The 16580-nt window shown below is 36.5% G+C and overlaps 2 protein-coding genes across 2 annotated transcripts; one reads left to right on the top strand and one right to left on the bottom strand.

The window, feature by feature from the left end:
* Positions 1-936: 936 nt before the first annotated feature.
* Positions 937-6318, bottom strand: LOC110449285 (RNA-binding protein PNO1-like). The gene is made up of 7 exons (XM_021496053.1): positions 6077-6318; positions 4691-4840; positions 4264-4347; positions 3066-3126; positions 2161-2278; positions 1586-1656; positions 937-1028 (listed from the first exon to the last, which is right to left on the bottom strand). Exons 1-7 carry the CDS (start codon positions 6275-6277, stop codon positions 961-963), a joined length of 753 nt encoding a protein of 250 aa, XP_021351728.1. The 5' UTR covers positions 6278-6318; the 3' UTR covers positions 937-960.
* Positions 6305-16308, top strand: LOC110449301 (kaptin-like). Its single transcript, XM_021496073.1, has 12 exons — positions 6305-6590; positions 6904-6998; positions 8189-8282; positions 8743-8797; positions 9294-9375; positions 9529-9602; positions 12072-12142; positions 12666-12773; positions 13406-13490; positions 14137-14272; positions 15556-16002; positions 16112-16308. The coding sequence occupies exons 1-12, from the start codon at positions 6344-6346 to the stop codon at positions 16265-16267; spliced, it is 1650 nt and encodes a 549-aa protein (XP_021351748.1). The 5' UTR covers positions 6305-6343; the 3' UTR covers positions 16268-16308.
* Positions 16309-16580: the final 272 nt, after the last annotated feature.

Raw genomic sequence — 16580 nt, 5'->3', positions numbered from 1 at the left:
CGTTATACAGTGCATCAACAAGCGAAAGAACTATTTTGTTTGTCAAAATATATCTACCAAAATATGAAGAATTTATAGAAGTTGTTCCTTAAAGTTTATAAATTATCTTTTGGACGTGTATGGGAGTAAGGTGATGTAGTAATTGTGACTGTGTGTTATTTTGTGTTCAATGTCTTTGTATTGTTAAGTAAAATTATGTCAGAACTGATGATTATTGATGTTTTATATTTTTGGTATATTGTGAATCATTCATCAACCCTTTGCAGAAAACACTGAAGTAAATCCCGTCTCGTATGACCTTGAAATGAAAGGTTGAAAAAGTTATACAGTATATCAGGTTATTTCCACACAATGTAAATTTTTCAAAATCAAATGTTTGCATTTGAAGTTTTTTTCAGTTTTTGTCTACATGCTATTACAATCTTGTGTATGAAATTATTCAATTGGTGACCAAAAGTTCACGTTCTGTATTTATAACTTTTCAATTTCCTCTTCTTGCAATCTTTCAAATAAAGCCAATTTTTCATGTTTGTGAGAATTACCTGATATATGCTATATTCTGTACATCTTTCTCTCTGGTGACCTTGGGGTTATGTATAGAAATTGGTGTTTAGTCAGTTTTCATACTTAGAAGTTACACTAGAATGATTAGCAATCCCATCAATCAGTCATGTTTACAGTAACTTAATCACTAATATGTCTTTTGGATTTCAACAAGCTTTAATTAGAACTCTATAGGTAAGGGACAAGCTCCAATGAAGAATGTATTGCTCAGTATGCCTTTAAACATCTCATTTGCAAGCAAATGTGTTTTTCGAAAACCTGAGGCCCATATAGAAGTATGTATCTTTCTGGTACTTCTTGTTTATCCGTTACTTTTTGATTTAAAGACAAATTGATATGTCTTGTGAAAAAAGGAAGAAGAGAGAATCAAAATTACTTTATAACAATATTTAATAACTAAAATCTCTCGGCAGATCTTGATGCTACAGTGCGCATCGTACCATACACTTTTGATGGGGGACTCCCTGTAAAGATAAACAGCACATTATGAGTAATGGAACAGAATACACTAATATAATGAATAATTAATCTAATAGAAATTATTAGAGGATATTTCATTGTTAACCCTTTCACCCCTATGTAACTTGAGTGAACTCGACCATGCATTAATTTGGAAGAGTCCATTAGGTCTACAGTGGTGAAAGGGTTAATAAGTTATCACTATCACTAGTGTACAACATATGGTACAAGATAATTATTTTAATCTCGACAATGTGCTGATTGTTACAAACATATCATTCTCAGGACAAGTTTTTGTCAAAATATAAAGTCAGAAATAAGACAAAATAGAATAACATGAATTTTTAAAGAGATTGAGGTGGTGACCAGCTTAACAATATTTCCTGAACACAATGCACTACACTCGACGGTATATCTACTTATTACATTAATTTATATAAAACTGAGTTTTCTAGAGGGCTCCTCAGACATTGGTAGTAATGTAGCAAGCACGTTAGGTAAAAACGTATGGGGATCCCCCTACTAGAGAAAACACTGCTGTAACTGTTCATAGTGTACTTACCTAATATCAAGCTGCATATTGCTGTTCTTGCAATTTTGATATTCTGGAAGGATCCTAATATGTGTATATGGCTGAAATGAAAACAATTCATCTGAAGTTTGACTTTACTTTTACATAACAACAAACGTTGCTCTGTTTTAACAAAAAGACAATTCAATAGTGAGTAAAAAATATATATACAGAATCAATAGAAGTGGGCAAATTTGTTCTCAAAGTCCATCACCTTACATTTTACAATATTTCTCAAAACAGAAACCAAAACAAGACTAATGTAAACTTATAACATGATTTTAATTGAAATTTTTGCTACATCTGACAAAATAGTTTGAATACTGTTTTAATATATATACAGAAGGTATACCCTGGTCACTTAATGCCATTTGAAAATATAAAACACATTATGAATGTAAACAGCAAATTTTCAATACGTATTAACATTTAAAAAAAGTTAACACAAACCTATCACCTCGTTATTTCATTGTTGCTATATATTCAAAATGTATCATTACTAATAACTGGTTTGTAAAGAGTCTTAAATGCTATATAAAATTCATACCTTTGAGACTGAAACTTACTTATTTGCCAAGACAATTCTTGTCTTGGTGACATTTTCTATGGTAAACTTCGTCTTTCCATTCTTGCCGGCTAATCTGCCAATGGCTCGAGCCAGGTGGTCTCCCTTGAGTGGCTTCACTGATAAAGATATGGAAAATTATTCTTAATGATAAATAATACCGAAGGAATGACATTTTAGGTTTACTTGGCAAAATATATTAAATGAAGTCATGAGGGTGACTAAAAAGTTAGTATACTCAGTATTTATATCATAATTATGTAATTTTAAAAGTCTGTTTACCTTCCTACTAGAGGGAATTAACTTTTTACTTACATATTTTTGCCTATTTGTTTTTAATCATTTTAACTCAAAACTTGTTAAATTGAAAGTTCATATGTGAATTTGTTTTAAAATAATTATAAAGGCCAAGAAGTATAATAATCTCCCTATGGTATTAATCATTAAAATTAGTGTAAATTAACATAACATATAAAATACTGGCTGTTTATAGTGAAATTAATCATTCTCCTATCGGCTGCAGAAGCAATCCCCACTTTATCCCAGTGTTTTCCCCCCTCAATCTAACCTCATTCCCAATAGAACTGAAACTTCATTTTCCTGCAGAAATTCCTAAATTAAACAGATTAAAAATCTCTCTCTACACTAGTACTGTTACATGCATTATATATTCACTTGTGATAAAGAGACATTATACTTAACAGTATACTGAATCTTGCTTCATTGATCAGGGAAAAACATACTTCAATATTCAAAGCAGGAAAGGTGAAATAATAGAAAAATAGAGCATTGATCATCATATGATATATGACTCTATCTTTATTCCCACAGTCATTGAAGTATAATGAGTACATGTAAGTTAAAAGGAGTGTGATAATCACACACACAGGACCCTATCCTACTCACCATCCTGTATTTGGAACGACTCTAAGTAAAGATCATCTAATCTTACTAGAGCAAGAGCATCCTGGAAAATGAAAAGAAAATCTGTATTAGAACAGATATTATTACATCAAAGTTAAGCAATGTGTCTACACTAACATCAGAATTTAACTAGCAAGACGTCTACACTTACATCAGAATTTAACTAACAAGACGTCTTCACTTACATCAGAATTTAACTAGGTATTTGAACTTACATCAGAGTTTAGCAAGGTGTCTACACTAACATGAAGTAAACTTCTAGATAAAGTTTAAAATCTTCCCTTCTAAATATAACCATGTACACTTAAAAGTCCACATTAGATAATTATATATAACAACTTCATCAGCTTCATAAGAAGTATCTTGCTTCCTAATCACTTTTAACACATAACTGGTGATATTTTACCTTACAGGACAGGTAACCTGTCTACTTTTAAAAATGTGATCATACATGTACTAAAATATATCCCTACAAGGAATATCAAACGGCATATGAAGCTGAAAACTGTGCCAGTTAAATGTGAGAGAATCATCTAGCTTGAAATTCTGTTTCTAGATATAGCAGTGATTTTTGGGACCCAGATATTTTAGTTTTTCATTGTGACTCTATTGAGATGCTTATCTTACTCTTAGTAATTGGAACTCATATACATTTTGAAAACGATGTTCAGCACTTGAAATGATTTGCTGGTTTATATATATATATAGTTTATAAAGATCAGGGTAACATATCTGCAGCTGAAACTTTAAGGACCTAGGAAATACTAACTTTCTGTGACATAAACGTCCATTCCAAAACAGTTTAACAATAAGAAACATGAAAAGTATATTTTATGTATGGTATTTAATCAATTACATGCATGTTTGAAAGGTACACAAGAACTGATGACACAATCACAAGACACTCCAGAATTGATGAAATTTATAATGTACACAAGGATGCATGCATCAATAACAATTCGGTAATTCACAGTATTAAGAAATAACCTTAATCAAAAATATTTATAGAGAAGTAACTCCAACAAAAAATCTTTTTTCCTTCAAGTTAATGCAACTATAAATATGTATTATATATATATATATATACGAGTATAAATGGATGTGGTGTGCCATTAGGCCAAATGTGTTTTCACTTGGTACATCGAATTTATAATCAACACCAAAACAAACTGATACTCACATCTACTTCATAACCTAAACAAAATGCCCGGACAAAGTCGGCAGCTTTCTGTAGAGCACTTATTTCCTTGGTGTCTTTACATGACTGCAAGACAGATTACATCATATTAAACAAAACAAACAACTAACATGATTTGTAATTAGAACCATGCATATAAATGATATGAATCCAAGCTGAAGTTAATTTGCTATTACATATAGTTTTACTTTGAATTAATATCATGAAAAATTATCATTGAATTGAACTTCTACATTATGTAATACATTTGTATATAATTTCATCCATTACCGACGTATAAACACATGTATACTTCGGGGATTAAACTATGGTATGTGCTTAAATGCAGCTTCTCAGAAAGTTTGTATCAACATCAACATGTAACTGTTTATAACGCAGTATCAAAAAAGAAAAATCTTCATCTGATTACCTTGATTTCTACATTTCTGGTTTTGAGATTAAACCTGATCTGCAGATGTAAGTGCTCCACTATTGGTGTGAATATTTTCATCCAGTTTTCTTTCAGAGGTGTGTAACGATTGTTAGGAACAGGTATTTTCCTCGTGTCTGTTTTTCCTCCCTGAAGAATAAATTGTGTACAATTAATTGAAATGAAAATAATGTATTCCAGTTTTGGCATTGGGCAGGCATCTGAATACAAAGTGTCAGGGATCAAAACCTACTATGGTCAAGTTCATGCGTCATGAACTGGTTTAGACACAAGGAAACTAAAGAATACTGACTATATTTAATTAAAGTTAGATTAGTTATAGGACTTATTTTCTAGTAATTTTCATACGATCATTAACTGGCTAACCAAGCCAACAAATATCTGCAAAAATTAAATAATCCCAAAAAGTCGGCCCTCATTCTGGATGAAATATGCATATATAGTCTTCTTTGTTTGTGTGTATAGAATATCATTTACTTGGCACTGGTAGTCTGCTTGTTATCAGTCTGTAATACCACGGAATTAGATTATCTCAGTCTGTGGTAATACTAACTGCTCATTTACAGTGCCATTCTACTCTAATAATAATGTATAAACTAGCTTTTGTCATGTAGACACAGATTTGTAAATGGCCAAACTGTAGTCTCAAACCAAATTTAAAAAAATAATATCATGAAGCCCACATAGTCCACTTATCATGTATATGCCATCTTTAGTGCTGATTGTTTTTTTTTTTAATTTGGATACAGCTGTTCATGTATGTAACATAACAGGGGTTATTATTGTACAAAATATCAACCATGGCCACCGTACGCTAAGTACTGTACTCTGCTATATAGCTACCTCACATGCACCATAAATTTTAGAATAAATGTAAAAAAAAAATCATTTTGACTTTGAAATACATCTTCAGGTGTTATTTGAACTTAAAAATGAATCATCTGTACATGTGGAAAATGTAAAGGTTGCATGGCTATGAGTTCTGAATTTATATCTAAAGCTACATCATTGAAATATTTGAACTACTTTTGACACCTTTGTTGATTTAAAAGTATTTTCACAAAAAGTGACCCAATTTGGTCCTACCTCGAGCTCCTCTTTATGATTAATATATGCGTTTGATTCTACAAATTATCAGTTTTTTGTAAATGGGCCTATTTCAGTATTTGTAGTACAAGTTTGACAAACCCTCTAGTTATTTTGTTTCAACCAAAATGTTCCAGATTTGATCATTTATTAACTTATATCTTTTCTTATATTTCATCGTTGTAGTAAATAAGATCAATCATGTAAAGTTAACTTATCCAGCAACTCATTGTACCCTATAGATTAAATATGTACACCGACATGTTTGAGTCAACTTACTGTCAATTTGTCACCACTTATGGGTGGAAAATTTGGCCGCTTTGGTGGAGATTCTGACGTCTCCATCGTTTGTGGTTGTGATTCAGAAGATTCTTCCTGAACTTTTCGTTTCCTTGTCCTACGTTTGATCTGTTTAAATTCGTCATCTTCACTGGATTTTGATGTTTGAAGTGAAGAGACACTTTCTGTTGATGCTGCCATTTTTCACGTGGTGGTGTAAGAGGAAGTACAAAGTACGCATGCGTAGTGAAACAAGAAAACATCAACATGGATCAGAGAGGTTGGAGGTGGACTGATGCACACTTCTGCAGTTTACCTTCACAGGCAGCATTGTACGGTATAACAACCACACCACAAACAAACGTCTACACACATGCCAAAGTCATAGAGCCGGAGGGGTCAAACAAGTTACTGGTAGCGTCACTTACAGGGAAGATTGTGTCGGTAGAATACCAGAGAAATGCTAAAAAACTGAAACCGTCCACAAAGGAGGTTCAGTTTACCTACATTCCGGGTAAGGCGGTCATACTGGTGTACATGCATGCGTACATACATTTAATACTGTATCATTTAAACTCGATTATCGAAAAACTGTCATACGAAAATGAGAGCGGCTCTTTTTTTTTATAAAAAAATATAGGGCATGCATGTGGGTTCATCTAAATGTATATAATGTGCAAGGAGTATATCAAAGACTGTCACTATTTTATACGTCAGTACATACAGCATTTTTTGTCTTGATAGTTTTTTAATTGATTAGGAACTAATACAAACTGCATCAAATACATTGCAATAGGTAAGCAATGATTTTCTTTTTAAATCTTCAGGTGATGCAGAATTGGTTTCCTTGGATGTTGCCACAAGAACAAGTCAACAAGGCAGTGGACTTCTTATAGGTATCACCTTCCTGAAGCAGACCCAGGTAATCTCATAGGTATCACCTTCCTAAAGCAGACCCAGGTAATCTCATAGGTATCACCTTCCTAAAGCAGACCCAGGTAATCTCATAGGTATCACCTTCCTAAAGCAGACCCAGGTAATCTCATAGGTATCACCTTCCTAAAGCAGACCCAGGTAATCTCATAGGTATCACCTTCCTAAAGCAGACCCAGGTTACATCTCATAGGTATCACCTTCCTAAAGCAGACCCAGGTAATCTCATATGTATAACCTTCCTGAGGCAGACCCAGGTAATCTCATGGGTATAACCTTCCTGAGGCAGACCCAGGTAATCTCATAGGTATCACCTTCCTAAAGCAGACCCAGGTAATCTCATAGGTATCACCTTCCTAAAGCAGACCCAGGTAATCTCATAGGTATAACCTTCCTAAAGCAGACCCAGGTAATCTCATAGATATCACCTTCCTAAAGCAGACCCAGGCACTCTCATAGGTATCACCTTCCTAAAGCAGACCCAGGTAATCTCATAGGTATCACCTTCCTAAAGCAGACCCAGGTAATCTCATAGGTATCACCTTCCTAAAGCAGACCCAGGTACTCTCATAGGTATCACCTTCCTAAAGCAGACCCAGGTACTCTCATAGGTATAACCTTCCTGAGGCAGACCCAGGTACTCTCATAGGTATCACCTTCCTGAGGCAGACCCAGGTAATTTCATGGGTATAACCTTCCTGAGGCAGACCCAGGTACTCTCATAGGTATCACCTTCCTGAGGCAGACCCAGGTAATCTCATAGGTATCACCTTCATAAAGCAGACCCAGGTAATCTCATAGGTATAACCTTCCTAAAGCAGACCCAGGTACTCTCATAGGTATAACCTTCCTGAGGCAGACCCAGGTACTCTCATAGGTATCACCTTCCTAAAGCAGACCCAGGTAATCTCATATGTATCATGGTACCCGCTTGAATATTTGTTATCTTAGTAGAAGATTTCCTCGATTATTACTGCTACAATGAAGTTTATTTTGTTGACAGTAAACATGCATTTAATATGAGTATGAGAAAATTAAGTATCAGTTGTCTTGTTAAGTCTTCAGACCATTTAATAGACATTGTATAGATGAATTTCGTTATCTTTCATATCAACCAGCTGTCGGTTGTCAATTATGAATTGATTCAATTAATAAATATATATTTGTTTTTTTGATCAGACTGAAGATGGGGAACACACATGTATGCAGTACCTTAACCTGTATTCCTTTAGTCAGTCTGAGGAAGACAGCCATTACGTAGACAGTGTGGCCCGTACGTGTGAATAAATTGAAGCTAAATACAGATGTGAAACTACTATATTTCTGTCCAAGAGGATAATTCAGGCATTAGTTTTGTATTGTCAGCACTAATTTTCATTATCCATAGCACAGTTTTCTTTTTTCTTCTGAAGTTTCTTTCCCATTATATTATGCATCATTTCCAAAATCTTTGGCAGATTTTGGAACACTCTTGTTTTCACAAAATCGTTTTTTCATTAAAATAGCACAAATATAACCTTTGCAATTTCTTTCTTTTAATGAATTGTGAAAAAAGGGAGGTTTTCATTTCTTGTTTACACAAATCTTATGTTGACCTACATTTCAAATTTATGATGTTTTAATTACATTAAATTATCAATATACTCCTATTTACATAAAATAAATCTTGATCAGGATGGGGTCCGATGCTCTTGTTAGTCCATAATGTAAGATTTTTTTGATTTTTTCCACAGAAACATGTGTTACATTAGAATTGGACTTCATGCCATACCAGTTGATCCACACAGAGTAAGGATATCTATATACCTAGGCCTGACTGTTCAAGTGCTTTGTTCAGTTTATAATAAACTTATAACTTTGGAAAGGAATGTCTATTTCTAATGATATTGGAATAATATACATATTACAAATGTTATTTCCATTTTGATGCTGTGCCTTGTATGATTAAAATGTGATTAAACCAGAGTGATTAGAGCTATTTAACATACATACTATTGATTAATCAGGGGATTAAGATTGTAACAATTATGTCATGTCAAATTGTCCTCCTCCAACATCATGTCTATATCTACATGTATATCTTTAGAAGTAAAAATCTAAGACTCTTCAGTTTTTCTTCCTTTTTCTTCTTCGTAAATCAGTAACCTATCAACTTGTTTTTTCTGATCTATAATATATTCAGATATTAAGGATTAATTGATCAGTGACACTTAATGCCTCATCTATCAGGTGTAATACTGGAACTGTAGTCTGTGTCACTGACAACATTGTGTCTGGTTTGTAGGTGTGTAACGGATGACGACATGGAGACTGTGTTCCTTCTCAGTGGTAATGACCAAAAAATCCACATGTACCGAGAGGACCATGTAAGTGTACAGAGCTTCACAACTATTTTGTTGTTAAGGAATAGTATTAAAAAGTTTATAGTCCATTGACTTGTATATTGTTGAATAAAGTTTTAAAGGTTGTAAAGATGATATAGATATTCTATTTATATATCGATATTTCATTTTACTAAGGTGGCCCCAGTGTTGAGGTTCAAAGAAGAGGACATAGAGAATTATTTCCCTGAGCTTTGTTCTCCTGGCAGCAGGTGAGAATATAAAGTACACATTCTTTCAGATTTATAGGTCACCTGAGACAAAGTCCATAAACAATTTACATTTTCGACTTCTTCTCCAAAACCCCGAAATCAATTTCAATGAAATTTTGCAGAAACCTTCCATGACCAAATGTCAACAAATGAGTGGCTGGTTTGGTCTCCAGCCCCCAGGGGCCTGAGGGGCGGGGCCAAAAAGGGTTGAATTGACTGAAATTTCAAAAATCTTCTTCTAAAGACCCAGATATGGAAGAATCAAAAACTCTTCATAGATGGAAGGGTCTTAAGGTGCTTTACCAAAATTGTGAATTTCTTGACCCTGGGGTCTCTTTTTTCCCCTGGGGAGGGGGTAAACTTTACTAAAGTTTATATAGGGAAATCACATTTTGGACCAACATTTGTTTAATTAATTTCCATTGGAAGTAAGTAATTCAATTTGGGTTAGCATTATCAGTATCAGTACCCCCTGGGGAAGGAGGGGCAAAATTTATTATGGTTTATAATGGCAAATGATACTTTGAATATTACATGTTAATAACTTGATTGGAACTATAACCCTGAATTGACTGTTTGATACTTTGAACATTTTGTGCCAACCCTACCCCAAGTGCTGTAGAGTGGGGCCCAAAGGAGTCAGTGTGCTAAAATTTCTTCATTAGGGCCCCATATCGGAGATACGGGTGCCCTATAGTAATCACTCTGTCTGTCTGTCCGTCCGTCCACACATTTTGTTCCTGGCTGATAACTTTGGTATTAATTGACCGATGTACAAGAAACTTTGTCAAGATGTTAAGTTCACAAAAATACACATTAAGGTAAAAAGTCAAGGTCAAAGGTAAAGGTCATAAGGTTCAAAGGTCAAGGTCAAATTTTATATCTTTTCACTGATGAACATTTTGTTATGACATGATGAAGCAAAGTTGATCAGAATTAAACAAGGAGTCAACTGACCAAATGTCAAGGTCACTTGGTCAAAGGTCGAGGTTAAATTTTGTATCATTTCACTGGTGAACATCTCGTTTTGACACTTTGAAGCAATGTTGCTCAGAATTAAACAAGGAGTCAACTGGCCAAATGTCAAGGTCACTGGGTCAAAGGTCAAGGTTAAATTTTGTATCATTTCACTGGGGAACATCTCGTTTTGACACTTTGAAGCAATGTTTCTCATAATTAAACAAGGAGTCAACTGGCCAAATGTCAAGGTCACTTGGTCAAAGGTCGAGGTTAAATTTTGTATCATTTCACTGGTGAACATCTCGCTATGACACTTTGAAGCAATGTTTCTCATAATTAAACAAGGAGTCAACTGGCCAAATGTCAAGGTCACTGGGTCAAAGGTCAAGGTCAAATTAGTTACTGATAGTAGTCTTAGAATTGTTGATGTGTGATGGCTGTAACGAGATCCTCGTGTTTCTATAATGGTTCAGTGTGTTTTGTTCCTTCCCTGTTGTAGAGGTTCTGAAGGGTTGGGAGGGGATGTTTCTATGGTGGTTCAGTGTGTTTTGTACCTCCTTGTTGTAGAGGTACTGAAGGGCTGGGAGGGGATGTTTCTTTAGTGGTTCAGTGTGTTTTGTACCTTCCCTGTTGTAGAGGTTCTGAAGGGTTGGGAGGGGAGATGAAGCAAAGTTGATCAGAATTAAACAAGGATTCAACTGACCAAATGTCAAGGTCACTGGGTCAAAGGTCAAGGTCAAATTTTATATCTTTTCACTGATGAACATTTTGTTATGACATAATGAAGCAAAGTTGATCAGAATTAAACAAGGATTCAACTGACCAAATGTCAAGGTCACTGGGTCAAAGGTCAAGGTTAAATTTTGTATCATTTCACTGGGGAACATCTCGTTTTGACACTTTGAAGCAATGTTTCTCATAATTAAACAAGGAGTCAACTGGCCAAATGTCAAGGTCACTGGGTCAAAGGTCAAGGTCAAACTTTACCTCTTTTCACTGATGAACATTTTGTTATGACATAATGAAGCAAAGTTGATCAGAATTAAACAAGGATTCAACTGACCAAATGTCAAGGTCACTGGGTCAAAGGTCAAGGTCAAATTAGTTACTGATAGTAGTCTTAGAATTGTTGGAATGTGATGGCTGTAATGAGATTGTCGTGGGCACGTATGGCCAGGTAGAGTACTGAAAGTAGTCTTTAATTGTTGAAGTGTGATGGCTGTAACGAGATCCTCGTGGGCACGTATGGCCAGGGAGAGTACTGAAAGTAGTCTTTAATTGTTGAAGTGTGATGGCTGTAACGAGATCCTCGTGGGCACGTATGGCCAGGGAGAGTACTGAAAGTAGTCTTTAATTGGTGATGTGGGATGGCTGTAACGAGATCGTCGTGGGCCCGTATGGCCAGGTAGAGTACTGAAAGTAGTCTTTAATTGGTGATGTGGGATGGCTGTAACGAGATCCTCGTGTTTCTATAATGGTTCAGTGTGTTTTGTTTCTTTTCTGTTGTAGAGGTACTGAAGAGTTGGGAGGGGATGTTTCTAGAGTGGTTCAGTGTGTTTTGTACCTTCTCTGTTGTAGAGGTACTGAAGGGTTGGGCGGGGATGTTTCTATAATGGTTCAGTGTGTTTTGTACCTTCTCTGTTGTAGAGGTACTGAAGGGTTTGGCGGGGATGTTTCTATAGTGGATCAGTGTGTTTTGTACCTCTATAGTGGTTCAGTGGGTTTTGTAACTCCCTGTTGTAGAGGAACTGAAGGGTTGGGAGGGGAGGTTTCTATAGTGGTGCAGTCACTTAAGTGTGTTTTGTACCTTCTCTGTTTTAGAGGTACTGAAGGGTTGGGCGTTATGTTTCTATAATGGTTCAGGGTGTTTTGTACCTCCTTGTTGCAGAGGTACTGAAGGGCTGGGAGGGGATGTTTCTGTAGTGATTCAGTGTGTTTTGTTCCTTCTCTGTTGTAGATGTACTGAAGGGTTGGGGGGGGATGTTTCTATAGCGGTTCAGGATGTTTTGTACCTCCCTGGTGTAGAGGTACTGAAGGGTTGGGAGGGGATGTTTCTATAGTGGTGCAGTCACTTCAGTGTGTTTTGTACCTTCCCTGTTGTAGTGGTCCTGAAGGGTTGGGAGGGGATGTTTGACAGCCCGATTACATGTGTGAAGATCTTCAACCCAGACAACCAGGTCTCCTTTCCTGAGTTTATGCAAGACACAGAAGGTTAGTTTACTAGTAACTTTTGAACACTGTTAAATAAACTTATACCTTGTTAAATATAATTTTGTAAACTTTGAATTAGCTTTGAAAAAATTATGTTGTTTAAAATCCTACTAACAGCTAAGGTCATATAAGGACCTGCCTCCATGTGTGTTGTGTAAGCGTGCATGTGTTTGTGTACTTGCCTCCTTGTGATAGCGCAGATCTGATGCCATTTTAGTGCTACCTTACAGAAATATCATGACAAAGCACCCACCAAAGCTATGCTGCCCAGTCACATTATACTGACATCGGGTGAACTAGTTGTTGGCATTTCCATAAATGCTGAACGTTTATCAGGGAATAACAACTAACATTTTTAGGACTTTGGTATGTCCCGGCATGGAGACAGAACCCATTGTCTTTCTCACTTGGGCGAATGTTCAACATTAAAATCAAAAGTGAGATATTACCAAGCAAGGCACTAGGAAATAAAAGGTAGTTAGGGGTAGAGAAAAATACAAAGACCCCAACTGTTGCAATTAGAAATGATGTGTTATTACAGTTGTTCAAAAGAAGTATGAGGTCATATGCCTGGTATAACTTGTATGCATACAGATTTCCTTAAGTTGCATTTGTGCATTTCTTGATTTCAGGAAAAAACAATTCTGTGCAAGAGGAATCCCCTGCTGTGTACAATCTGCTGGTGATGAGTTCTCTGGAACCGACAGTAGTCTATAGGTTATCTAAACATTTGTTCTTCCTTCAATTTTAAAATGGCCTGAAAGGTATCAGATGATAAACAGTACTTTGTTTACATGATGCATTAATCACACCATATTACTCGGCATTACAAATCTGAGACCTCTACTGTCCATCCCTTCTGACTGGCTGTTACATATGTTATATGGCTATCATGCTCTTTTTAATGATAAATGTATATACTTAGTGGGTAATTGTACTTGTTAGATTATAGATGTGTGAAACCCATATTTCTCAATTCTGAATTCCAAGATGATTTCTATAAGGTGTCTGCTTGGTGATATGGATCATGGTAAAACACATATATGGCCCTTGCTGACCTGTAAGTGTTCTGGTAAAAGACACATTCCAATAAATAGGATGTCTATTTTTTTTCTATGGTTAAGTAAGTAAAATGTGAACATATTTGCTTGCCAAAAATAGTTTGCCATATACTAATGTCATAGTTTGTAATTATACATGGGCAATAATTCAGTGAAATTTATCAGGGTTTAATGCTTAGTCATCTGCCATCATGAAGGTCCGATATCAGTTTGGTCCACTGTTTAGTGGAAATAAGATTTGTTTATGGATAAGCGCTACCTTTTTGCATATATTAACACTAGGCTTGTAAACTTTATTTCAGAAACATCCTTGCCAATGGTCTAGACAATGCCTTGTACTTGCCTGGTAGCTGTAACTACGACATCCCTCTGTGCGCCTGTGTGGCTGACATAGATTTCGATGGCTGTAACGAGATCCTCGTGGGCACGTATGGCCAGGTAGAGTACTGAAAGTAGTCTTAAATTGTGGATATGTGATGGCTGTAACGAGATCGTCGTGGGCACGTATGGCCAGGGAGAGTACTGAAAGTAGTCTTAAATTGTGGGTGTGTGATGGCTGTAACGAGAACCTCGTGGGCACGTATGGCCAGGGAGAGTACTGAAAGTAGTCTTAAATTGTTCATGTGTCATGGCGGTAACAAGATCCTCGTGGGCACATATGGCCAGGCAGAGTACTGATAGAAGTCTTAGAATTGTTGATGTGTGATGGCTGTAACGAGATCCTCCTGGGTACGTATGGCCAGGTAGAGTACTGAAAGTAGTCTTAAATTGTGGATGTGTGATGGCTGTAACGAGATCCTCGTGGGCACGTATGGTCAGGTAGAGTACTGAAAGTAGTCTTAATTGTTGATGTGTGATGGCTGTAACGAGATCCTCCTGGGTACGTATGGCCAGGGAGAGTACTGAAAGTGGTCTTGAATTGTGGATGTGTGATGGCTGTAACGAGATCCTCGTGGGGACGTATGGTCAGGTAGAGTACTGATAGTAGGCTTAGAATTGTTGATGTGTGATGTCTGTAACTAGATCCTCGTTGGCACGTATGGCCAGGTAGAGTACTGAACGTAGTCTTAGAATTGTTGATGTGTGATCGCTGTAACGAGATCCTCGTGGGCACGTATGGTCAGGTAGATTACTGATAGTAGTCTTAGAATGGTTGATTTGTGATGGCTGTAACGAGATCCTCCTGGGTACGTATGGCCAGGGAGAGTACTGATAGTAGTCTTAGAATTATTGATGTGTGATGGCTGTAACGAGTTCCTTGTGGGCACGTATGGCCAGGTAGAGTACTTAAAGTAATCTTAGAATTGTTGAAATGTGATGGCTCTAATGAGATTGTCGTGGGCACGTACGGCCAGGTAGAGTACTGAAAGTAGTCTTAGAATTGTTGAAATGTGATGGCTGTAATGAGATTGTCGTGGGCACGTATGGCCAGGTAGAGTACTGAAAGTAGTCTTAGAATTGTTGATGTGTGATGGCTGTAACGAGATCGTCGTGGGCACGGATGGCCAGGTAGAGTACTGAAAGTAGTCTTAGAGTTGTTGATATGTGTTGTTTTGTTGTTGTTTAGTATACACAATTTTACTCAATTTGAACTGTTGGAGGGTAGTCAGTTTAAACAATCAATCTTTCAACTGAATACTGAGCTACATTAAAAGATATATGTGACAAAATTTATGAAGAGTAAGAAATATAGTTATCAGAGTTAATACTCATTTTTACAGGAGCTATTAGCTTACAAGTTGATGCAAGAGGACGACCAAATACCAATGCTTCAAAAATCTCCATCTATAATGAAAAGCAAAATTTCATCACCAGCAAACATAAGCAGTTATATTGGAGGAGAACCAGCCGCATCCCCACGACAGCGAAACCTGACAGGAAGCGGACATACAGGCAGAGACCCCCGGGGGGCCATTACTTTGCCTAGAAAGGCAAAATCCCAGGAGAACCTCTGTTCCTCATTACCCAAGAACCAAGATACTATACTGAGGGGAGAATTGTCTGAGGAAGACTTAAATGAGACAGTATCAGACAGAAAGCTTTGTTACAAACTGCTCTGGCAAAGAAGCTTTGCAAGTCCAGTAGTTGGAGTAGACAGAGTAGACATAATGGGAGATGGAATGGACGATATGGTTGTGGTCACTCTGCGTGGGGTTCATGTCATACAGGTAATTATATAGTATACTCCTACTTTCGATATGTATACCTTTATTTTATATACTTATACTTTACGTCCCTTCACCTTTATCTTACATACCTGTAATTTTGTCTCTGCAGCCGGAGCTGGGGGAGGTTGCCCAGGTGTGTCTAGAGCGACTGAGGAACCTTGCTTTATCTCGAGAGAGTAATGAAGAAGACATTGAGGGACACATTCAGTTGAACATTGACAGTCAGTTGACGACAGAGAATTGTTCACCAGAAACCATCACGTAACAGTAGGATCATTGATTGTGTTATAAAATTCTTAACAAATCTGGAACTGTTTTTTATTTATTTCAAATTTCATGTTCACAATATGGTGTCACTTGTTGAGGTAACTTACCATCTTACTTAATTAGGGCCCCGTATCGGAGATACGTGTGCCCTTTATAGGGACCACGGAACCAAATCAAAAATAGATTGTTGGTTTTTCCCTTTTGGGCAGAAGATTTAATAGGAAGGTGAATGCCTCGGGGCCTGCTGGTTGGATATTTAGGTGGCAGAAGTTTCAAAAGTTTTATGTGTGGGTTGTAACAATATGCATATT

Source organism: Mizuhopecten yessoensis, unplaced genomic scaffold (genome assembly GCF_002113885.1).
Source record: "Mizuhopecten yessoensis strain PY_sf001 unplaced genomic scaffold, ASM211388v2 scaffold4553, whole genome shotgun sequence".
Classification (NCBI taxonomy): domain Eukaryota; kingdom Metazoa; phylum Mollusca; class Bivalvia; order Pectinida; family Pectinidae; genus Mizuhopecten; species Mizuhopecten yessoensis.
Note: the sequence above shows the minus strand (reverse complement) of the source record. Positions and strands in the feature narration are given on the sequence as shown.